Here is a 24,796-nt window from a genome sequence, read left to right on the forward strand (position 1 = left end):
AATTTTATACCATTTCGAATACCTTTATACCAAAAAAATAATTTCAAAACCAAAAAATAAAACCAAAATTAATATAATTTTAACATAATAAAATAAACATTGTCCACATCTTCATAATCAAAATATATATAATTAAGTTATATTGATATATTTATGATTTAAACTTTTAATCTTAAAATAAATAAATTATTATTATTATTATTATTATTATTATTATTATTATTATTATTATTATTATTATTATTATTATTATTATCATCAGTATAAACGGTATAAATGATATGTATCGATAATTCGATACGTATTGATTTTCGATATATTTCGATATACCGATAATATCGATATATACCGTATATTCGATATAAAACGGTATATCGTGCTATAAGAAAATTCATATCGTTATCATACCTAAAACTTTCGATATGGTATTGTATCGTACCGAAAGTTTCGGTATACCGAAAATTCGATATTTTTCGATATTTTTCAATACGATACGATCGATATACCGTTTTTTCGATATATTTACCCAGCCCTATCTAATACTTACCACAATTCTCTTTCGATATGAATTGGCACAGCTGAGGATCCGTTCTCCGATACTTGCCAAAATTCTCTTTCGATATGTACTACTACTACTACAGTATTACCTTGTTCAGCATAAAATATTGTATCCCTTGCTACCAAGATGAATTTTGTACTTATTAAATTATTACTCATTTCTAATTTAATTGTGGCTTAGTTTTGGTATATAGTCTAAGAAAGTAGTGATTAATCAGTTTATTGTAAAAAAGAATTAAAATAGTTGACAAAATAATTAAGTGAAATTAATTTGGGATCTGGGTTTAAGAGATTTTTCCCCAACCGCGAAACCCCAATTTCCGATCACAAATTCTCCGCGCCAGAGAGAGAGATGAAACCAATACCATTACCGCCGGGCGAAGAAGTAGCGCCGAAGCTCACTCGACTCCTCTACTTCGTCGGCGCCGGAGGTACATACTTTATCTACTCACTCATCAATTCATTCGTACAGTTTCCGTAGTTTTGAAATAGCTACTTTTTTTTTTCTGTAAGTTGTTTGCACTGCCGTGATTAACAAGTGGAAAGAATACGAGAAGAAATCGATGATTCAGAAGGAGCAGCAAATGAGTGAATCGTCTCCGGAAAATTCGCCGGCTGTGGTACAGAAGGCTGGTGAATGAGATTGATTCAGTTTTGTTTCGTTTTTTAATAAGCTGAAATTTATTAGATTTGATTCTGTGGCGATTTAGTAGCTGAGAAATTGTGCACTTGGATTGATGAAACTATATGTGAGGATTTTGCTGCTGTTTCTGTGCGTATTGCGTAATTATATCGATTCTAATGATTCTGAGTTTTGATTTTTTGAGTTATGCCATATCGTCTGTGAAGTAAATTGGAAACTTTTACTATTAAATAGTTTTGTAGTTAAGGAATTTGTATAAAAAAATGTAACGAAAGAAATTGCTGGTTCACATTCTACTGATTTGGGGCAGCAGTGTATTGTAAGTGAGGAAGTCGACTCAGACTCCATCCCTGCATCTATTCGTTTTGATGCGCACATATCATCGATAGTTTGGTTAATTCTGATGATTTAAGCTTTTATCCGACATTTAATTTGGATTGAGTTAGTGGCTCCAGTCATATCGTAGAAGATTGGCTTGCGATTGGAGTATAAGCTTCAATGCCACTCCATTTTATCGGTCTATGACTAAGATGACTTCTGGCATGATTTCAAGAGCATTACATATAACATGGTCTAACTACACTGAAATTGCAACTACTTTTTGAATTTGAAGTTTCTGCTACAGCCTACATATATGTGACTAATGGTGTGTTGAGTGTAATGCTACTAGGTTATCATGTTGAGTGGATTTCTGTTTTGAATGATTATCTTCTCTATTGGTTTGCTTGTATATGTTGCGATGTATTGATGAGTGTTATAGGAATGAATAGACAGCTCCTAGTTCTTCAATTGCTCTGCTTCTTACGGTAATTCAGCAGTAGATTGAAGGGCTTGATCACTTAGGGGGTAATCATTTATCGTTGTACAGCTGAGTTGAAGATGATGGTTGAATAAATAGATTGAAAACAAATTTAAGAGATTTTGGCATCCTAAATCCCTTTTGAAGGATACAAAAAACTTGAGTTTTCTCATTGATGGTAATCTTTAACCAGTAGTGGAGGTTTATTGATGATTTTAAGCATTTCCAGCAACAGGAAAGGAAGAGTTTATTAGGCGTACAAAAGCATAACTACTTATACTAGAAAATGCATATAGAAGGTATTGTAGATGGATTAGCAAGCTACTCTATAACCTTGATTTCATAGGATAGTTTAGTTCAGTATCTGCAGTTTCGCTTTCTTTGTTTAAGATCGTTCCAAGGGCTGAAACTCCCTGCTAAACACTAGGAATGAATTCTCGATTGAGCTTCTAATCATATGACTATCTGCACCAAGTCATGAATATTCACAAGAAACCACACCTTTCCTACATATTTGGACTAGCTTTAATATGCTATACTATAGTCGTATCTACTGCTAGTTGTGGATGGAATTCGGTGAAGGCCAATGTTGTACTCTTGTTGTAGATGTCATCACCTTCCTATCACTTCCAAAATAATGTACTACTGTTTTCTGGTTACCGGCATACTGGGAGGGAACACCTGAGAGAGACTTGCACGGATTCTTCTTTCTGGAACCTTGAACGCAGTTTATTTAGCGTGCTATGTGCGAGTCGTGTAGACAGATGGAAAGGGAATGTAGGTACTAACCGGCAGAAGCTACTTGAATTTTCGAAATGTATATAGTTTTACATGCCTATTAGATAAAATAACCTATATCTATTATTTCTGGAAGCAATATTGTTTATAAGGTTGATACATGATTTATTCTATTGAATTAAATCATCAGCATGGTTGAAGATTAACCGTTAGGTTTGGACCACTAAGTGAAGTGATGGTGAAGATATCTGCTTGCTGTCTCTCTCATACTCTCGCAACTATGGGTGAATATGCTGTAGAAGGCTGTGCTGAAACACACACACACATTTTAAGAACTATGGATCTATCAGTTTTATACATCTTGACTAAATTATATACTTTCTCCGTCCATTAAATTAAGTCCTATTTTACTAGAAATTGATGCCCGCATTTAAAAGTGTTATTACAATTTTTCTATTTTTAGTAAGTGGACTCGGCATTCAATTGTATCATTCCACTCTCATTCTATTATAAAAATAACATTCATATTCGTTTAATTTTTTGTCCATTTTTTTCGTATTTCTAATAATCTGTGTCTAGTCAAAGTGATTACTTTATATTGCAACGCTTATGATATTGTAGATAGTACAACGATGGAATAGTGTAGATTGATCTGTATTTCCTAATTAGGTGGAAAATGTTATTTGTTCCACAAATTCAAGTTGTGTGACAAAATTGAAACCAATAAATTAAAATTTTCTGGATGTGTAGAGTACAAGTTACTAGTTAGCATCAGTCTCGAAGAAAAATGAACCGTTTGTCATTTATGCTAGTTGCGAAAATCGGTTGAATAATTATGAAATAATGCTGAAGGAATATTATATTAAATTATTAAAATATATTTTAGTACTAGAACTTTCAAATTCAGACTCTGGATAATATTAACATCATACTAAATGTATATATGCTAGTACTAAATTTGGCTTTTTTCTTGTTTCTTAAAACTTCCTTGGCCTCCAACACTGGGTAGGTGTTAGTCAGCAACCCTAATACGTGGTTTTACAACGTTGTAAAGACTTGTGGTTTTTAGTAAAGTATCGATTGTATCTAGTTATCGCGAACCCCTTTATGAGGAGGCGGCCATTTCCCGAAGTTATGGGGCTATTTTACCAAGCTTTTTATAGAGTGTTATCTCACATCCCTAGTTATTCTCTATCTGCCCACTTATGTCAAATTTGGGCTTTTCCTGGAAGTATGGCATGAGTTTCTTCATTGTTATAGCATTTGGTGCTCGAACACTGCCTTCAGGCATTTTCTCTGCTCTTTACCCTTTCTTATTTTACATTGTTGAATCGATAAACATCTTTGACTAATCTAGCCTATTCCATCCTTGGGACTAGCAATGACCGTATATGTATATTCACCTATTGTACACTGATTACGCCTTTCAGCTTGATCTTAAGCCTGACTCAACCCTTGTGGACGAACCTTGCGTTGGAACCCTTACAAATAGAGTATTAGAACGGAAAATTCTAGTATTAGATAATGAACTACTGGTTCTAAGCCTTATTCAACAATTAACCAATAATTCGAGATCCGTAATGATTTTCCGTTTACTCTTGCAACTATTTTTGGTTAGTGCTGCGAAATTGAGTTTTGGACCATGGTTAGCACGCTGCTCCAGTATGTAGCGTCTGACATTTTGAGTACTCCAAATTCCGAACCAGCTTCTGCAGCAACTTATACTGGCAAATCTAGTGGATTCGGAACTGGCCCCATCAAAATTACTAATTGGATATCATTCTTTAATAAAAAAAATCAATTGTTGATACACATATTTATGTAAATTATTGAAATTGGTGAATGCCTTGATTGTTTCTGATCCTTCATTTATCGAACCACTTTTCGAATCTAGCTTAATTAATTTACTCGAATTTCTTACATATTTCATTTTCAAAGTCCCACTCACGACATATTGAAAATACTAGGCTAGCTAGTTAACAATCCATTGTTAGGATTTACTCAGAAGGGATGACCGAAAAAAACTGACATTCTTATTATTTTTAATAAAACTTTATATTTCAATGAAAAATGTATTTAAGAAGATATTATATATTCTTCAATTTTGAAAAGATGTATACCTCTTTTCTAGATAAAAGATATAAAGTTAATACTTATTTTATTTTACTTTTTCAAAATTTACCTTCTTCTCTCGGAGTTTATAAGTAATGTATAGTTGTTATTTTTAGAAGATGAGAAATATACCTTTCTCTCTTGAAGATGTCATATTTGGCAATCAATGCATAGAAATAGGCCCGACACTCAGAAGTCTTATTTTATCATTTTAGATATTTAAATAAGTCTTAATAGTTTTCGATAGGCGAAACTTAACTTTAGTAGTTCATTAATCTACTCACATTATATTATAAAATCATTACATTTCACTCATATATTCCATTTTTGATAAGTTACACATAAATCATATTCGCTCCATTCCATAGTAATAGAGACATTTCATTTTGCGCACTCATGTTGAAAAAATAATTATAAATAGTTAAAGTGGAGAAAAAGTAAAATGAGAGAGAATATTGTAGATAAGATCATTCTCTACATTATTCTCTCTCTTACTTCACTCTTTCTCCACTTTAACTATTTTATATCATTTTTTTAAAACGAATGCAAAAAATGAAATACCTCTATTATTGTGGAACGGAGGGAGTACTTATGAGACATGGAGTAGTTGAATACCTATGACGTAGTACACGAATCCTCTCCAATTTCCAACCATTTTTGGCCTCTTCTCACATGCACAAAACATCAAACAAAATAACCCATCCAACCTCTGCAGCCCTACTACATCACATGCACGCAAACTATAAAATCCAACCATGATCAACCTCAACTCCTCACCCCACCTCTTTCCCCCATGGCCTCCTCCAACCACTCCAACTTCTGCTGCGCCTTCCGCAACTGGATGGCGCAGCAACAGCAGGACCTCGACGAGCTCGTGGCGGCCGACCCGACCGCCACGAGCCAGGAGGAGCTGGAGCACCTAAGGGACAAGTGCATCAAGCATTTCAAGGAGTACTCGGAAAGGCGGGCCGCCATGGCGAGGCAGGACGCGCCGTGCCTCCTGTCCCCACCATGGTGCTCCGCCTTCGAGACCGCCTTCATGTGGGTCGGAGGGTGCCGGCCCTCGCTCTTCATCCGGCTCATCTACTGCGTCTGCGGGTCCGAGCTCGACGGGTTCCTCCGCGGCGAGAGGCGGGGCAACCTCGCCGAGCTCTCGGCGAGGCAGCTCGAAATGATCAACGATCTGCAGTGCAAGACTGTCAAGGAGGAGGACCAGTTTTCTACAAGGATTGCTTCTTTACAGGCACACATTATATATTAATGTCAATTTTGGGTTAATTATTAAATCACACATAGCTCGGATTTTGACGTTATGCTGACATTTCATTTTCGTTATTCACTTAGGGGTGTTCGGTTTGCAAGATCGTATCCCGTGATTAAATATGTAGTGTGTATGGTTCATGAGATAACTCAATCCTAAATGGATAATCATGAGATAATTGGTCATAGCTATCCCCTATGACTAAAATAATCTCACTCACAACTCAATCCTATATTATATTTTGGTATTATTTTATCTAGGAAACCTAAAACCACCTTAATTAATAGCCCGAGACAAAATTTCCGGCTAATCGAATTGCATCGCTAAAAGTAGACACATTGACTTATTGAAATATGTAAATGGAGAATAAGGTCCACATTATTAAAGAGAAAGAAGTTAAGAACGATTTTTATGCGACGAACGAAAATGGAAAGTGTCTATCATTTCCGTAAATTGGGACTGAAAAGTCATCATAAGGTCAAAGTTCAAGCTAATTTAAGAATAACTCTGCTCACATTTTGTCCTTCATGCTTTTGCCCTGACTCATGTGCATTATTTTATTTAATTTAATTAACACTGACTTGTATTTGAGACCTTTAGCATCAGACATTATCGCGTTATACTGGTAATGAAAACTTATAATCAATCAAATCATAATTGTGATTAATAAATTCGAATCGGAGAACGTTGAACCCTAATTAGTCGAGGCGAACGTATGCACTAAACATCCAAACGCACACGTAACACATAAACAATGTGTATTTTTTTGCAGGAGGAAATTGCAGATGAGCCGCTGGCAACGATGGCGAAGCGAAGTGTGGGGGAGTGGAGCGGAGAGGTGGAGGCGGCAATGGCAGCGCACGAGGCAGCGATGGCGGAGGTTATATGCGAGGCGGATAAGCTGAGGATGGAGACGCTTAAGGAGGTGATGAGAATCCTCAGCCCGGTGCAGGCCGTCGATCTCCTGATCGCCGCGAAGCAGCTCCACATCTCAATGCATTGCTGGGGTTCCAGAAGGGAGGAACAAACATCCACATGAACGACTTTCTCCCCATGTCCATGTATATAAAGTTTATGTGCTTTCTCCTACTAGTTAAGGAATAAAGCAAGATGCACTAAAGGTAGGTCGAGTTTTTTATGCATCTCTGCCATCCAATAAAATTAGTCTCTGCGAATATAGGGTAAGTTTCTCTCTCTGACGAGATGATTCAGAAGAGTTTCATTTTCCACTCATGATTAATACTCCTTCCGTCCTATAATAAAAGTCATACTTATCATTTCAGTCCATCCTCAATTAGAGTTATATTTCACTTTTACCATAAATGGTAAGCCGGTCTCACGTTCCACTAACTCATTTCACTCATATTCTATTAATCCTCCGTCCCACAATAAAAGTCTTGTTTTGCCATTTTACTCCGTCCCACAATAAGAGTCATATTACTTTTACCATAAATAGTAAGTAGACCTCACATTTTACCAAGTTATTCTACTCACATGTTATTATAAAACTATTATATATAAGTGAGATGCATATTCCACTAAATTATTCAACTCACTTTTCCTTATATTTCTTAAAACCCGTGTCATGACTAAATTGGACTCTAATTGCGAGACGGAAGGATATAAAACTAATAGTACTATAAAAAAGTGGACTTCATATTCCACTAATTTTTCAATCTACTATTTTTTACTCTTTTTAAAAACTCATACTGACACCAAATATGACTCCTATTACGGGACAGAGTGAGTACTAATTACAATTAATGAAGATGGTAGATTGAGAGAGAGAGAGAAGAAGGTGGTTTTGGGGTCAACCTTTGAATTGATGGAAGGGTCGGAGGAGGCAAAGCTTAGGTGTCAAAGAAATAAACCTCAAACAGTTTTCTCACACCACGCGGCACCGCTCCACAGCCCATTCTCATGCAACGTGCCCTCTCCCTATTAAAACCCCCCTCCAAAAACACACACTCACTCACCCACAATGTCCTTCCAGCGCTTCTACGAGTCGTGGTTCGACGAGCTCCGCGGCCTCGTGCAGCAGCTCCGCGGGGCCCCGGTCCCCCCGGCCACCGAGGAGCAGCGCGCCCTGCTCCGCCAGCTGGTCGGGAGGGCCGTGGCCCACTACGCGGAGTACTACCGATCCAAGGCCGCGGCCGCCCGCGGTGACGTGCTGGCCTTCTTCGCGGCGCCGTGGACCACCACCCTCGAGCGGTCCCTCCACTGGATCGGTGGGTGGCGGCCCACCACCGCGTTCCACCTTGTCTACACGGAGTCTAGCATCTTGTTTGAGTCACATGTTGTGGACATTCTCCGAGGTCACCACACTGGCGACCTCGGGGACTTGTCGCCTGGTCAGTTCCGACGCGTCAGCGAGCTGCAGATCGAGACCGTGCAGCTCGAGAACGACATCACCGACCAGCTCTGCGACTGGCAGGTTATTGTCAAAATCAATCTTCGTTTCATTGTTGAATTGTTGAAAAAATCATAAAAATTGATCAAATTCTGATACATTACACATTTATTTTTGGTAAATTGTACTCCCTTCGTCCCCCACTACTTGACACGGTTTGATCCGGCACGGGTTTTAAGAAATGTAATGGAAAGGGTGTTGAAAAAGTTGGTGAGACGTGGGTCCTACTTTTTAAAGTATTAATTTTATAATAAATGTGAGTAAGAATGAGTTAGTGGAATTAGTTTTAAAGTGTCAGTGGAATATGGGGTCCACTGCCAAAAATAGAAAAAGTGAAGTGTGTCAAGTAATGGGTGACGGACCAAAATGGCAAACTGTGTCAAGTAACGGGGGACGGAGGGAGTAGCAAACTATTTTTTAGCGGAATATCTTTCGTAATAAGATAATTGTAACTAAATCCAAACTTCATGATGATATTTCTAGTTGAATTTAAAATTGTTGTCTATATATATTGCACTTGTTAGATTATTTTGCTTTTGCTGCAAGATAATTGTAGACGAATTCTAACTTCAGAATTTTTCTAGCTAAATAAAATTTTGGGACGTGATCATTGCCAATGAGTTAAAATTATCGTCTATATATATTACATTATTGCAAACAAACCTAAATTTCATAAATTCTTTTGATCTTTAAAGGTAGGATAATTGCAATCGAATCCAAAGTACATGATTGGTTGGTTGTCGAACCAGACCAGAATTTAACTAAATTTTGTGGTTTTTTCGTCAATTTTCTATCCAGGATCAAATAAAATTTATGATTTTTCTATCAATTTTCCTATCCAGGACGAGGCAACTGATATAGTCGGAATCATGTACGCCGGCGTGGATGTGAAGATGGAGAAACTATCGGTGATTCTGGAGAAGGCAGACGAGCTGCGGCTGAAGACGATCAAGAACTTGGTCGAGCTGCTGACGCTGCAGCAGGCGGCCGAGTTCTTGGTCGCAGCCGCGGATCTCCAGTTCGGGATCCGCGCTTGGGGCATTCAACAAGATCGCCGCCGCGCCACTGCCTCCCATAAATAGATCGGAAAATTAACTATGGAATAAGGCGGGCGGCCACCGATTCAACCGTATGCGGTTGTTGGTTATTTTCCCCGCCACTTTTTCTAATTAACCAGTTTTTTTGTCACGTCTTATTTTAATTGATTTTGAATGAAATTTTGTTAAATTTTCTAATCTTAAATTAAGAAAGTATTGATATTAATTTTACAATTGTATATAGATTTTCTATAGTTGTGCCTCGGTTTATGTAATTTATTATGTATTGATTGTGGTTAGTTACGGAATTTATGTTGGTAGCATGCATGTCGACACGTGTTACATTTTGCCACTTATAATTTGACTCTTGAATCGCAAGAAAAATTCAAATAGTATAAAGTTTCGGATCGTCTTATACGACTTCGATTTTAATGATTTTTAATTTACTTAGTTTTCAATAAATACTTTGCATATGGAGTATATATTTCTCCAAGTTTGACCGTATCCTAATAATTTACAAAATAGATCTACAAAATTGAGGTTACAGATCACAAAAAAATTACTGTAAATAGTAGGTCATTTAAAATTGAGACTGTAAATAACAAAATCAATGCAATTGAGATATACTTAACTGTCATTTAAAATTGAGATCATACAAAACAATTGAACTAGAATTCGAAAGGAAAAATAAGAAAAATTATGAATTTTTGATATAATTTTTTAATATGATATATTAAAGATAAATTAATTTAAAAATGTAAGATTGTGTATTTGACACAATCTCATTGGTGGATGAAATGAAAAATGAAATAGCACGGAGACCAGTCGGTTGGCTTTTGCATTGGAAGCGGCCCGGTCATGGAGAGAGAAGGGCCTCTAATTTTAATTTTTTTTTTAATTTAAATTGATGCGGCGGTCGACCGCACACATCCGATAAACGCAGTCCTAGAAAGAGAAGCATAAGCCGCGACCACCAACGGCCTCTCACTCTCTAGAAACAAAGTGGTTCTAGAAGCACACAACAAGAAATTAATAGGCGATTAATATATTTGGATCACTTTAAAAATCATGCTATAATTGTAATTTGATACTATGTATTAAAACCTTTTCTTAGGGAATTTGTAATTAAACCTTTCCCCTTATATATTAAGGGGCCGTTTGGTAGCTATGTTTCGCCTAGATAAGAGATTAATCTGGATTTATTTGTGTGTTTGGTAGTTATGTTACCAAACATAGTAACCCGTGTTTTATTTCCGGCCCGCACAAAGCCCACTGAAAATCTTATGTTTTAGTCATATTTGTAACTACCCAAAATCCTATGTTATTTATCATGGAAGCCTAGTTAAGTTAGCAAAATACAATTTTACCCATCAAGATTTCTAACCCATCAATTTTACTTAGTTGTTGTATTGAAGGACGTCATTTTCCTATTAAATCATATTAAGAATATTGTTGATGTCAATTTGTTGTTCTAATTATATTACTTTGTTATTTTATTTACATTATATTATATTATAATATTCTCATTATATTACTTTGTGTTCTTGTTATATTACTTTACATTAAATCATATTATATTCTCATTATATTACTTTATTTACATTATATTATATTATATTATATTTATAATTACGTAATACTTGAAGGCAATTACTTTTGTTTTAAACATAACGCTTTAAACTTCAAAAAATTGAACATATAAAATTTGGTACTTGATAAAATATTTTCATATAGAATTTGTCCAAAATAATAATTGATTATTCATAAAATTTGTCCAAAATTATTAATGCTCACACAAATAGAATACCAAAATAAATATAAGTTTTTTGATATAAAGATGCTAATTTTTGTAAGGAGTTTAGCTTGAAAAGATGTTAATTTTAAACAAAACGATTTTATAGGAATTATTAGGGCAAAATGATGATAGTTTAGTAATTAACTTAAACTAATGAGGATAATTTTGACAATTATAATTTTAATCCTTACTTGTGACTTATTGTACCAAACACTACAATAAGATAACTCACAATTATCTTAATCTACCAAACACCCAATATATGTAAATTAACTAATTGAAACTATGATTACTATCATAATGGTATCATGTCTAGTCGAAACATGACATAGCTACCAAACAAGCCCTAAGATTTATTAATCCAAATAAACCAAAAATAGGTGCACCATTGGTCTGTGACGCAGTCGTCCATAACAGACATGTGAGCCTATCACCCACGAACTCCATTTCGATATATGTCGTCTCCAATAATAGTAAAGCTTTATTATCTCTCTAGAGATCCCCCATGTCCCCCTCTCTCTCTCTCTAGCACTCATTCTCCCTCTCTCTCTCTGCGGTAACGAGATGTCGTCCAAACGATCTTTTCTCCCGCGAAGATTCATCCGCTCAGTCACCAAATCGCGCAAGCAATCCAAGCACCGCGATCTCCAGGACGAAATCGATCTCGGCAGAGAGGGAAGCAGGATTTCAAACAGCGGCGATGGCAATGGTGTGTGGAGTGACAGCGAGAGGGGGCTGCGGGGGAGGCAGAAGCAGCAGCAGAGGATCGCCGTCGATTCGGATGAGTCGGATCGATGGGCGGGGATGCTGCCGGAGCTTCTCGGGGAAATAATGCAGCGAGTGGAGGCGATGGAGGAGCAGTCGCCGCAGCGCCAAAACGTCGTCGCGTGCGCCTGCGTCTGCAGGAAATGGAGGGAGGCGGCCAAGGAGGCTGCGGAGAAGGCTTCCGTTGATCATCCTGGGATAATCACGTTTCCGCCTTCGCTCAAAAAGGTTCGCCTCTGATTTTTGGTGAATTTTTGGAATTCGAATTGTGTATTTTTTGGTTTAATCGCGTGATTTTCGAATTGTTTTGGCGATCGTCTAATTGCGTATCGGAATTGGTTAGCTATAGTGATTTAGGTGTCGATCCCTATGTTGAATACAGGATAGATTTAACAGATCAGTATTGAGTCATATTGATTATTCGGTGAAGAAATTCACTCATTTCGGCATGTTTTTGGAGTTCATTGTTTCCGCTAAATAAAATTTGGGCAATTAAACTCTCGGAATCGATTAGCCTAAGTTAGTTAGGTTTCGATCTCAATGTTGAATGCAGGATTGATTTAACAAATCGGTATTGAGTCATAATGATGATTCGATGAAGGATTTCAGCATGTTTTAGGAATTCACGGTTTCCATTGAATAAAATTTTGGCAATTAAACTCTCGGAATCGGTTAGCCTGAGTTAGTTAGGTTTCGTTCACAATGTTGAGTACAGGATTGATTTAACAAATATGTATCCAGTCATAATGATATTCGATGAAGGATTAATTTCAGCATGTTATAGGAGTTCATGGTTTACGTTGAATAAAATTTGGGCAATTGAACTCTCGGAATTGGTTAGCCTGAGTTAGTTAGGTTTCTATCAATGTAGGATTGATTAACTAATCGTTATTGAGTCATAATGATGATTTGACGAAGGATTTCAGCATGTTTTAGGGGTTCATTGTTTCCGTTGAATAAAATTTGGGCAATTAAGCTCTCACAATCGGTTACCTGATTTAGATAGGTTTCGATCCCGATATTGTGTGCAGGATTGATTTAACAAATTGGTATTGCGTCACAATGATGTTTCGATGAAGGATTTCAGCTTGTTTTAGGAGTTCATTTTTCTGTTGGATAAAATTTGGTCAATTAAATTGTCTGAAGTATATTGATAATATTGGTATATTAACAAATCGGTATTGCGTCACAATGCTGTTTTGATAAAATTTGGTCAATTTGATATGTTAGTCTGTCATTGATAACAGGAAATGAATATGGTGGATGATAATGGATTGTTTTTATGTTCTTAGAAATCTGTGATTGTTTGTTTATGAGTTTGGTGAGGAATGGAATGTGTGATTTAACAGACTTGAACCTGTATATCAGATCCTACTTCTATCCGGTACTATATACCGATAAATCCCTGAATATTATGTTCATTTTGTATACTGCAGGCAGGGCCAAAAGACTCACCGAACCAGTGCCTTATAAAACGTGACAAGAAGAATGCCACATTTTACCTGTATCTTGCTCTCTCCCCATGTGAGTATGCTTTTACACTCAATTTTCAATTATATTTGCTTCTTAATCTGTGTATGTTACCTTACTCTGTCATGGATGACTAAGCTTCTTAATCATTTTAACCATTACCAAATTCGCGATACAACTAAACTGGACATAGATGCATCTGTTTATCACATCAAATCTCCTCATCCATCATTGATTTAGTAAAATACTGGACTTCGCTATGTATATATAGGTTTTATAATTACAAATCATGGTCCTTTTTTACATTATCCTATTGATTCTGGTACTAAGTGAATGGAAACTTCTATTGCTGATACGTGATGGGTTTTTACAGCGTTTACGGACAATGGCAAGTTTCTCCTAGCTGCACGAAGATACCGAAGTGGTGGACGCACTGAGTACATCATATCATTGGATGCAAGTGATCTATCTCCGGGAAGTAAATCCTACGTTGGAAAATTGAGGTAATAATTTATACACATGCTATTTGAAAGTCAATGATGTCCTGTTTTTTTTTTTTATCGTTGCTTTTGGTAAGCCATCTAAATGATGCTTACTGGCTGCTTTCGTCCCTTTAAAGCAATTGATATTTATTCAAACGCACTGATCCATTAGAACGAACCGATTTCCATTTTGTTCGATGATTTGCAGCTTTATTTCATTAATAAAAATTGCTGAGTATGAGAAAGATTCAACTTAATTGCTGGTGTCGCAGATCAATGTTTTTTATAACCAATGTTTTCATCTGATATGGCAGATCAGATTTCCTTGGTACTAATTTCAAGATCTACGATAGCCAAACGCCCCACAGTGGTGCAAAGTCATCGAGCACCAAGGCTGGGCGCCGTATCGGAAGCAAGCAGATAAGCCCCCAAGTCCCATCTGGTAACTTTAAAATTGGGACTGTGTCATACAAGTTTAATCTGTTGAAATCTCGGGGTCCGAGGAGGATGTCCTGCAAAATCACATGCCCGTCCTCTGAGGAAACCTCGAACGACGGACACGAACACGGATTGAAAACAGAGAAGCAAGATGCATCACCCGCTCCCGGGTTCACAGTCTTGAAAAACAAAGCTCCGCGGTGGCACGACCACTTGGAATGCTGGTGCTTGAATTTTCACGGCCGGGTGACTGTCGCGTCGGTCAAGAACTTCCAAATGGTTGCGACCGTAGACCAGAGCAAGCCTGACGGAAAGGGTGATGCGGAGACAGTGGTGCTCCAGTTTGGAAAGGTGAGTGACGACACCTTCACGATGGACTACAGGCAGCCTCTCTCGGCCTTCCAAGCGTTCGCCATCTGCCTGTCCAGTTTTGGGACGAAACTGGCGTGCGAGTGAAGGAAGAGGCTGTCGGGTTCTACAACGGTGTCGAGGTTCGGCTTCTTGCTCATGCAGCCATGCCTCTATTTCATGATCTAATAAGTATTTAAGGCTGCTGTTAAATGAGTTTGAAGTAAATTTTAGTAAATAAATTGTTTTTGCTGGTCTGAACAAATTGATGGATCGTTTTTGCTTTTTTCACCGGCAGTTTTCTTTTGTATCTGAGGGTCTGGTGAAAAAAAATATACGTAAATTGTAAATGAAGGTATTCCATTATTTTGATTTTTTTTAATGTTTCAACTTTATTTACAAAATATTTGTAGTCCTCTATAGTAGAATGTTTCAATTACACAAGATTAAATTAAACTTCCATAAAAGCAGAGCCTACAAACAAAAAAAATATTGTTTTGTAACAACTTAGAGAAGAAACTTACTCTCAGTTCCACTACACGTGTTTTAAAAATATTAAGGAAGAGTGGATTGAGGCTTATTTACTATTACCATTTGTGGTAAATGTGAAATAAGAATCTTATCGATGAACGAACAAAAGTCTAGACTTTATATGATTGTTACGTTGTGTGAAATTCATTTTTTATTGTCATGTTTCCACCGGGTTGTGCCAACACAAATTAATCACATTTGTGTCATGTCCGTGTCAAGGGTTATCTTTCGAATCGTATTTGGGTTTGACCTTACCGTGTAGACACGATAACGACCTCACACACAATATACCATTTCCGAAGCAATAAAAACACAAGCTGTTTATTAATAACACAAAACCACCACATATTTTTCAAGATAATTGAGATAATCAAGTTTTCATAAGCAATTAGAGTATCAGATCTAAGGATGCCTCATTTAGAACTAAGCATGTTTCAGAAGGACAGGCAAACCTATTCTTTAGTATCTTGATATGCGTTCGAAACACTCGAATAGAAAGATGATAGAGGATAATTTACACCCCGTTGTATTATTTCTTTCCGCGCAGTTTCGCACCAAGAGCCCTCTCCAGTTTGGATATGATCTGCTGATTGGGAATTGCTTTTCCAGATTCGTATTCCTGTATGATCTGGGGTTTCTCGTTTATAATCTGCATCACGTGAAGTCCATTCGATTATGTACCAGAGAATGGAAAATGATTGATCGCAATCTGGAACTGTATGAACACATCAAACACAGATATAGTAATCAAACCTGAGCAAGTTGAGCTTGTGTGAGTTTCTTATCCATTCGAGCCTGCATGATTGCCTTCTTTAATTCAGTCGGAACCTTTTCATCTGTGATAACAATCAGAGTTTCTTGTTAGTTGATACACAATAACAAAGAAATGATTGTTGTACTACATAAACCAGAGATATACATCCAGTACAACATCGACTGCAAAATAGTCGGGACATATTCATATAAAAGAATGTTGGGCAGGTACATGAAGCCCTCATCGTTTTTCCAACTATGTACTTTAAACACAAGAGCAAAACAAGCAGCTGTAGAAGCACGACTTTGGCAATTATATTTACAACAATCAAGCATCAGCATTTCAATGGTGCAGTTGTTGAGAGATAGTTATCATCATTCTGGCTTCATTAGATTAGTAGTAATATAAGAAGAGTCCGTATCTAAGATGAATCTATTAGTGCATGATGCTTTGATCTCAATAATTCCAACTAAAGTAACACAAAAAAACATGACAGCAGGAACAGATTGTTTTCAACTAATATAAAAATCTTATCTCAAATTTGAGTGTAGAACTTATCAATATAGTACTTCAAAACCAGAGAAAAACAAATTAAAACAAAATTCAACTCACGAGCAAGATTTTCTGTATCTTCATCAAGCTTCCTGGTATTCAACGAGGTACTACTGGAAGCAGCTCTGTTCGACCCGGCAGTTGCTGCAGCATAACACAATTATATTTACAACAATCAAGCATCAGCATTTCAATGACTAGGCTATGTATATTGTTAGCAAAACCAAAAATGTCACATAAAACTTAATTCCATGGCACCAGAAATGAAACAAAAGCGTAGACATATCACGAGATTTAACCACTAATCCATAAAGATGAATAATCATCCCAAAAAAAACGCTACAAAGTGCCATCAGTCTCATAAACTCGTTAAAGATGCAACAATTTTAGGCAATAACAAAACACATGAATCATAATACAGCTGGGAATGTTGGCAATAAACGATGAACAATCAAACCACCAAAAGTAGATGAAATTAGTCACTACTCTCTATCTTTGAAGTTAAAACCCTAGATAAACATCTCTACTGAATAAAACATCCAACACAGGCGCATACTGTACAAATTCAAAACACTGATCAAATCACCAGATTTCACCACTAATCCATAACGATGATTAATCATCCAGAAATAAACCACAAACAATATTTGAGAGATACAACAAATTTAGGCAATATTAAAACACATAAATCAAAATACAACTAAAAAAGATGAATTCAACTCTAGAAAATGAAAAATACACCACCAGAAGTAGATGAAATTGGTCAATATTCTAAATCTTCGAAGTTATAACCCCAAATAGAGATCTCTATCAAATAAAACCTCCAACGAAGGAACGTATTATACAAATTCAAACACTAATCCAATCACAAGATTTCACCACTAATCCAGAAAGATACAATGAACAATCAATCCGCATAAATCATAATCCAGCTGGAAATGATGAATTCGACACTAAACGATGAACAATCAAACCAACAAAAGCAGATAAAATCGGTCACTATTCTCAATCTTCAAAGTCATAACCCTAAATTAAAATCTCTACCGAATTAAACCTCCAACGAATATCACACAAATTCAAAAACACTGATTCACGTTCACATAAAAACAAAATAGCTACGCACACAGAGAAACAACACTCACCCTTTCTAACGGTCTCGATCTCAGCTCCGGCGCGGCGGGCGGCGTTGACGGCTTTCTCGTCCTTGCGAGCAGCGGAGGTCGGCGCCTTCTTGCGGATGACTACCGGCTCCCAATCCTGTGTGAATCCTGACATTTTTTTTCAATTCGGAAGTTCTGCTAATCGATGAAGGTAGAAGATAGAGGAGAATTTTTGGGATCTTTCAGCTCTATGAGACTAAGGAAGGGTTTATATATATGGCAGAAATGCTTCGCGAGGATCTGTTTGGAAACGGTGTTTTGGTGAGCCCACATGCGTGCGGCATTTCGTGTTTTGCCAAACAGGGGATAGGAGAATATCTTTTTGTTTATTATCTTCTTTTTCTGGAGAATAAAAATATCATTTTCGGTTTTCCGTGAGAGGGGAATAAAATTCTAGATAACATTATTTGAAAAGAAAAAACTTTTTAAAATCATACTTCAATATTCCGCTGAAGTTTTTTGGTTGATAAGATCGAATTCAAAATATAAATTTGAATTTTTATACTCACGAGTTGCAAATTCCATGTGGCATATAAAATTAGTGTTGACGTTGAAGAAAACTATTTTAATAAATTTACTCTGTTTCATTTAAAAAATAGGCTTACAAAATTGTGAAGATGTGAATTTTAATAAAAGTATGTAGTAATGTAGTACTAGAATTTACTCTACTACCATCTTATTTTATTTTCATTTCTTCTTTTCATTTCATATTCTTAATTTAAAATTTTCGACCTATTAAGTATAAAATAAATCCCAAATTCAGATTGTTAACTATTGGAATCGAAGAACACACAATATGAGAGAATCAAGAGAACTTTATTGATCACTCAAGAATTGAAGAACACAACTCGTTTCTGATTTTGGGAATTACAACAGAGATATATGAGCCCTAATTGAATTTTACAAGCTAATATATCAACTAACTCTAAATCATCAATGAGCTGATGATCCAATGGTCCACAATCTTTTGATCTTAAAGAATAAGATCTACGTACAGGATTAAACACCCATATAAAAGATTGAGTTGACTTGAGCATATAAGCTACAAATCTCCACCTTGCTCAAGCAATTCTAACCTTTATTCCGCAGGAATATCAGCCTCCTACAAAGCTCTACTTTCTCTCTAGGCAAAGCTTTTGTAAGCATGTCAGCTAGGTTCACCTCAGTGCTCACTTTGAATATCTATACTTCGCCCTCTTCAATCTTCTATCTGATGAAGTGCAAGCGTACATCGATGTGCTTGCTACGTTCGTGAAAAACTTGGTGTTTTGCCAGGCATATGGCACTGCTGTTATCACAGCCAATAGCTATTGACTTCTGCACCACTCCAAATTCAGCAGCTAACCCCCTCAGCCAAAAGCTTTCTTTAACAGCAGCTGTCAAAGCAATATACTCCGCTTCTGCTGTCGATAAGGCAACTACATCTTGAAGTCTCGACTTCCAACTAACCGCAGAGCCAAACATTGTGAACACATAACCAGACTGTGATCTCCTCTTATCCACATCCCCTGCAAAATCAGAGTCACTAAACCCCATCAAAGCATCACCAGACCAACCACTGCCTCCTCCATACCAGATACCCAAACTTGCTGTATTTTTTAAGTACCGCAAAAGCCACTTAAGAGCTGACCAGTGTTCTTTCCCATGATCAGACATAAACCTACTAGTCAAACTTACTGCTTGCGCAATGTCTGGCCGTGTACAAATCATGGCATACATCACACTACCTATGATGTTGGCATAAGGAATGAGCATCATCTCTTTTCTTTCCTTCTCACTCTGAGGTCTCTGATCCACTGACAGCTTGAAGTGTTGCGCCAATGGAGTACCAGTTCCCTTGAGATTATCTATCTTGAATCTTTTCAGCATTCTCAAAATATAATCAGACTGACCAAGCCAAATGCCCCCAGCCTTTCTGTCTCTGACTATACTCATGCCAAGTATTCTCTTTGCAGGACCAAGATCCTTCATATCAAATCCTGAGTTCAAGTCATCTTTCACCAGTTGCACCTCTTTCATGTTAGCTCCTGCAACTAACATATCATCTACATACAAAAGCAAGTATGCCACAACAACTCCACCTCTCTTCTTGAAGTACACACAGGAGTCATATTTTGACCTTGTGAAACCACATTTCAACATGTGATTGTTGAACTTCTTGTGCCATTGTCTACTGGCCTGTTTCAACCCATAAATACTCTTATTGAGCTTGCGAACCTTCATTTCCTCTCCAGGCTTAGCAAACCCCTCAGGCTGCACCATGTAGATGGTCTCTTCTAAGTCTCCATTCAGAAATGCCGTTATGACATCTAGTTGTTCCAATTCCCAATTTCTGTTTGCCACAACAGACATGAGTACTCTGATGGAGCTATGTTTTACAACGGGTGAAAAGACCTCATTATAGTCGATCCCATATTCTTGGCTGAAACCTCTGGCAACCAACCTGGCCTTGTATCTGATTGAGCCGTCTGCTTCAAGTTTCCTTTTGAAAATCCACTTACAACTGACCAACTTCCTTCCTTCCACTTTATCCACCAGACTCCATGTTTTATTTTTCAGTAATGAATCTATTTCATCATTCATTGCTCTCAACCATTTATCCCTTTCATTGCCTCCCATGGCTTCTGTGTATGTTAGTGGTTCCTCAAGCTCTACTTCCTCTGCAGCAGTAAACGCATAGAAGAGCATTTCAGAGTCAGAGAACCTAGCTGGGATTTCTGATGTTCTCCTAACTCTGTCTCTGGCCAGCATGTAATTTCTCAGATCTCCAATCTCACTATCTTGCTGCACAGGTCCCCCATCAGATACACTAGCTTCATTGCTGCCTATCTGTTATGTTGCAGATTCATCTTCACGGCTAATTTCATCTTGGGTATGATCTCCCTTATCTGCAGGCTCCGCCTCAAAATCATTACCTTCTGCTGCAACTATCCTTACTCCATCAGAAGTAATTCCCTTATTCAAATATGGCATATCATTCTCTAAGAAAATCACATCTCTGCTTACAATAATCTTGTGATTCCCAGGTTCAATACACCATAATCTGTATCCTTTGACCCCCTTTTGATACCCCAACATCACACACATCAATGCTCTAGGGTCTAACTTCCCTTGCTTCACATGGGCAAAGGCCTTACAACCAAAAATCTTTAGATCACTGTAACTTGAATGTTTCCCAAACCATCTATAATATGGTGTATCCCCATTGATGCTGGATGAAGGACATTTATTCAACAAGTACACCGCAGTAGAGGCAGCTTCTCCCCAAAATTTCTTCCCCAGACTTGAAGAGAAGAGCATGCACCTGACTCTCTCAACTATGGTCCTATTAGCCCTCTCTGCTACCCCATTCTGTTGAGGATTTAATGGAACTGTCTTATGCCTTTTCATTCCCTTCTGTTTACAGAAATCATCAAACTCTTTGGACAAATACTCAAGTCCATTATCAGTTCTTAGGCACTTCACCTTACAGCCCTTCTCCAACTCAACCTCACTACACCATTCCTTAAATTTACCAAAGGCTTCTGATTTGGATTTCAGCACATATATCCAAATCTTCCTTGAAAAATCATCAATAAGAGACATGTAATATCTACCTCCTCCTATAGTACTCACAGAAGCTGGCCCCCATAGATCACTATGTACATAATCTAAAGGAGAGGAAGAATTGTGTTTACCAGTGGGGTATGGAAGTTTCTTACCCTTCCCTCGAATGCAATCCTGATATGGCTGCAATTCCTCTGTATCACTGGCTGAAATAACCTGCTTCTTCACCAGTTCTTTAACACTTCCCATTGCCGGATGGCCAAGTCTTCCATGCCACAACATCAAGCTTTCTGATTTTACCAGATTCATCTCCTCCTTCTGAACCTTAATCACTGACGCATAGAGATAGTAAAGACTCCCCCTTCTCTCAGCTGTCATAACAACACTTTCCCCTCTTTTCACCAGCATTCTTCCACCAGAGGAGAAGAAACTACATCCTTTTGACTCCAATAACCCCAAAGATATCAGGTTTCTTTTCACTTCGGGGATATACCTGACATCATTGAGAACCTTTACAGATTGATCTTGCATTCTCAATCTAATGGATCCAATTCCTCTGATATTACATTTTTGATTGTTTCCCAAAATCACTGTACCAGAACTATCAGCTAGCTCCTCAAACCAATCTGAGTTGGGGCAGATGTGAAAGCTACACCCACTGTCCATGATCTAAGAAGCCCCATCAATTGCTTCCATCACGTTCAACGCCTCTGCATCATCAATGGTTTCCACACAATCAGAAGTATTTGTGTGTTGATTTCCAGATGTAGCCTGCTTCTTCTTCCACCCGAAGCAATCCTTCTTCAAATGCCCTGGTTTTTTACACCAAAAACACACCCTACTCTCCTTCTGCTCATTCCCAGACGACTTAGGAGCATCAAATTTCTTCTTAAAAGGTTTCTTGCCCTTGAAACCCTTTATGTTCAAACTCTCAGAAGTAGGATCACCATTTCTTGAGCCAGAATTCTGCAACTTCTTGGCCCTTAGTGCAGATTGCACCTCCAAGAGAGTGATAGTTCCTTCTCTCCCATACATAATTGCATCTCGAAGCTGATCGTAGGATCTTGGCAGAGCATTGAGGAGAAGTATTGTCTTGTCTTCATCACCTATCGTTACATCGATGTTTTCAAGATCATCGATTGCCTTATTGAAGTCCTCCAGTTGCTCAAGAACCCCTTTATCCTCCAAGAACTTGTAAGAATACAGTCGTTGCTTCATGAACAACCGATTTGCGAGGGACTTGGTTAAGTACAGATTCTCTAATTTCTTGAGGATTCCAGCCGCCGTAGTTTCTTTCGCGACCTCCCTGAGCACCTTATCACCAAGGCATAGCACTACCACATTGTGTGCTTTCGCAGCAATTTCAACTCGCTTCGCCACCGATTTCTCATCAAGATCCACCGCGGGCGTCTCCTTCTCCGTCTCAAGCGCCGCCGATAACCCTTGTTGAATGAGCATCGCGCGCATCTTCATCCGCCATAGACCGAAGTCATTTTTCCCGGTGAACTTCTCTGCTTCAAGCCTCGCCGCCATCCTTCTCTGTGAATTCGATTCCAAAACAAAACACAATCTACTCCGATTGCTCGCTTCCCACAGACGGCGCCAATTTGTTAACTATTGGAATCGAAGAACACACAATATGAGAGAATCAAGAGAAAACTTTATTGATCACTCAAGAATTGAAGAACACAGCTCGTTTCTGATTTTGGGAATTACAACAGAGATATATGAGCCTTAATTAAATTTTACAAGCTAATATATCAACTAACTCTAAATCAGCAATGAGCTGATCCAATGGTCCACAATCTTTTGATCTTAAAGAATAAGATCTACGTACAGGATTAAACACCCATATATCAGATTGAGTTGACTTGAGCATATAAGCTACACAGATTTCTACAAAGTGGTTGGGATCTGGCGAGGCTGATGAATTGAACACAATTTTAAAGATTTTTATTTAACGTAATTTTATGTTTTTAATTAAATATTTTTATTATTATTTGAGTTTGATATCTATTTAGTTTTTAATAGGAGTGTTATATTGTTAACTCAATACTTAAATGTTAATTACATGATATTCAAATGAAGGGCCTAGATCATCAATCCCGAAATGTCAATACAATCAACAAAAAACGTCAATAAGGGTATTAAGGTCAATTTACAACAAATTAGTTGTAACTAACTTTTGAAAAATATCCCATAATTTTAAAGACGCATATAACTTTGTCAATTTAAAATATTTTTTCGCACAACATATATCGAATTAAAGATAATTTCACAAGGAGTTTAACGAGATCTCACTTGCATATGTTCCGAAATCAAAATTTGAAAAAAAATTCGAAAATTTTTAATTTTTCCGTACAACACAAATGTCAACATAGTATACTCTCTGTCCGCGAATAGGAGTCTCGTTTTTCCATTTTAGTCCGTCCGCGAATAGGAACACTGGTTCACTTTTACCATAAATAGTGATAGGGTCTCACCTTCCACTAACTCATTCCACTCACATTTCATTTACAACTAATATAGACAAAAGACTTCTCTACATTATTCTCTCTCGTACTTTACTTTCTCTCCAGTTTAACTATTTATTACAATCATTTTTTCAAAACGAGGGCAAAAAATGAAAGTGCTCTATTTTTCATGGACGGGGGGATTATATACAAGTGAGACCCCTATTTCACTAACTTTTTCTCACCCACTTTTCTTAACATTTATTAAAATCCGTGTCGCCCATGAATAAGACTCCTAATGGCGGACGGAGGGAGTATAAATATATGTCAATATAATACACGTAGAATGTCAATATAAGCAATGCGTTAACATTCTCAAAGCATTGTGTTGACTTTCTCAAAGCATTATGCTGATATTTTTGAAACACTATATTGACATTTTAATCCAAAACCCTAATTTGGTAGTTTTGTTTATCTTTTTCGATTTAATTAATAGAGTAAAACCGAAAATTACACGTAGCAAATTGTAAACAACAAACTTTCTAAAATCATATAGTCTTAAATTAGTTATAGTTAGCAATTAAATGATGAGTTATCAATCGATCATTCCTCTTAGTCAAAAATACAGACAATAAAATGAAATCTTTAAATTGGATTATAATTTTAAAAAATGGAGAAATAAAATTAAGTTGGAGTAGATAATTTGGTGTTTGATTTGGGCCATGAATTATTGTAATTATTGCATGACTCAGTTATTATAGTGTTGGGGGGGGGGGGGGGGGATGGGATGTGGTTTATGGGGACCTTATTATAAATGAATGAGATCTGACTTTATAAGTATTGTACAATCATGGACCATTATTATCAATTTATTCATACTGTTGCACAATCTACCTCTAAACAATAACAATTATCCATATAATTAATTGTAAGTCACACAACAA

The 24,796-nt window shown here is 37.2% G+C and overlaps 4 protein-coding genes and 1 pseudogene across 4 annotated transcripts; 4 read left to right on the forward strand and 1 right to left on the reverse strand.

Moving 5' to 3' along the window:
* The first annotated feature begins 804 nt into the window (after positions 1-804).
* On the forward strand, positions 805-1,374 carry LOC125201741 (uncharacterized). The gene is made up of 2 exons (XM_048099983.2): positions 805-989; positions 1,072-1,374. The coding sequence occupies exons 1-2, from the start codon at positions 911-913 to the stop codon at positions 1,197-1,199; spliced, it is 207 nt and encodes a 68-aa protein (XP_047955940.1). The 5' UTR covers positions 805-910; the 3' UTR covers positions 1,200-1,374.
* A 4,263-nt stretch (positions 1,375-5,637) lies between these two features.
* Positions 5,638-7,355, forward strand: LOC125201677 (protein DOG1-like 3 pseudogene; annotated as a pseudogene).
* Positions 7,356-8,071: 716 nt separating this feature from the next.
* On the forward strand, positions 8,072-9,756 carry LOC125201696 (transcription factor-like protein). The gene is made up of 2 exons (XM_048099913.2): positions 8,072-8,545; positions 9,364-9,756. Exons 1-2 carry the CDS (start codon positions 8,093-8,095, stop codon positions 9,601-9,603), a joined length of 693 nt encoding a protein of 230 aa, XP_047955870.1. The 5' UTR covers positions 8,072-8,092; the 3' UTR covers positions 9,604-9,756.
* Positions 9,757-11,832: 2,076 nt separating this feature from the next.
* LOC125201632 (tubby-like F-box protein 7) lies at positions 11,833-15,238 on the forward strand. Its single transcript, XM_048099824.2, has 4 exons — positions 11,833-12,346; positions 13,555-13,642; positions 13,962-14,091; positions 14,385-15,238. The coding sequence occupies exons 1-4, from the start codon at positions 11,918-11,920 to the stop codon at positions 14,962-14,964; spliced, it is 1,227 nt and encodes a 408-aa protein (XP_047955781.1). The 5' UTR covers positions 11,833-11,917; the 3' UTR covers positions 14,965-15,238.
* A 449-nt stretch (positions 15,239-15,687) lies between these two features.
* On the reverse strand, positions 15,688-18,043 carry LOC125201713 (multiprotein-bridging factor 1b-like). The gene is made up of 4 exons (XM_048099940.2): positions 17,836-18,043; positions 16,754-16,837; positions 16,141-16,223; positions 15,688-16,036 (listed from the first exon to the last, which is right to left on the reverse strand). The coding sequence occupies exons 1-4, from the start codon at positions 17,966-17,968 to the stop codon at positions 15,917-15,919; spliced, it is 420 nt and encodes a 139-aa protein (XP_047955897.1). The 5' UTR covers positions 17,969-18,043; the 3' UTR covers positions 15,688-15,916.
* Between the last annotated feature and the right edge of the window lie 6,753 nt (positions 18,044-24,796).

This window comes from Salvia hispanica, chromosome 2 (genome assembly GCF_029641045.1).
Source record: "Salvia hispanica isolate PSC_SH4W2 chromosome 2, Shi_PSC_v1, whole genome shotgun sequence".
In the NCBI taxonomy this organism is placed as follows: domain Eukaryota; kingdom Viridiplantae; phylum Streptophyta; class Magnoliopsida; order Lamiales; family Lamiaceae; genus Salvia; species Salvia hispanica.

Bases quoted from the DNA above. Each gene is read 5' to 3' on its own strand.
- LOC125201632 (XM_048099824.2), top strand. From the start codon at position 11,918: ATGTCGTCCAAACGATCTTTTCTCCCGCGAAGATTCATCCGCTCAGTC. The intron at 12,347-13,554 runs GTTCGCCTCTGA...TGTATACTGCAG, and splicing joins TTCCGCCTTCGCTCAAAAAG to GCAGGGCCAAAAGACTCACC. The intron at 13,643-13,961 runs GTGAGTATGCTT...GGGTTTTTACAG, and splicing joins GTATCTTGCTCTCTCCCCAT to CGTTTACGGACAATGGCAAG.
- LOC125201696 (XM_048099913.2), top strand. From the start codon at position 8,093: ATGTCCTTCCAGCGCTTCTACGAGTCGTGGTTCGACGAGCTCCGCGGC. The intron at 8,546-9,363 runs GTTATTGTCAAA...TTTCCTATCCAG, and splicing joins ACCAGCTCTGCGACTGGCAG to GACGAGGCAACTGATATAGT.
- LOC125201713 (XM_048099940.2), bottom strand. From the start codon at position 17,968: ATGTCAGGATTCACACAGGATTGGGAGCCGGTAGTCATCCGCAAGAAG. The intron at 16,224-16,753 runs GTGAGTTGAATT...TTGTTATCACAG, and splicing joins AGATACAGAAAATCTTGCTC to ATGAAAAGGTTCCGACTGAA. The intron at 16,037-16,140 runs GTTTGATTACTA...CACGTGATGCAG, and splicing joins CACAAGCTCAACTTGCTCAG to ATTATAAACGAGAAACCCCA.
- LOC125201741 (XM_048099983.2), top strand. From the start codon at position 911: ATGAAACCAATACCATTACCGCCGGGCGAAGAAGTAGCGCCGAAGCTC. The intron at 990-1,071 runs GTACATACTTTA...TTTTTCTGTAAG, and splicing joins CTACTTCGTCGGCGCCGGAG to TTGTTTGCACTGCCGTGATT.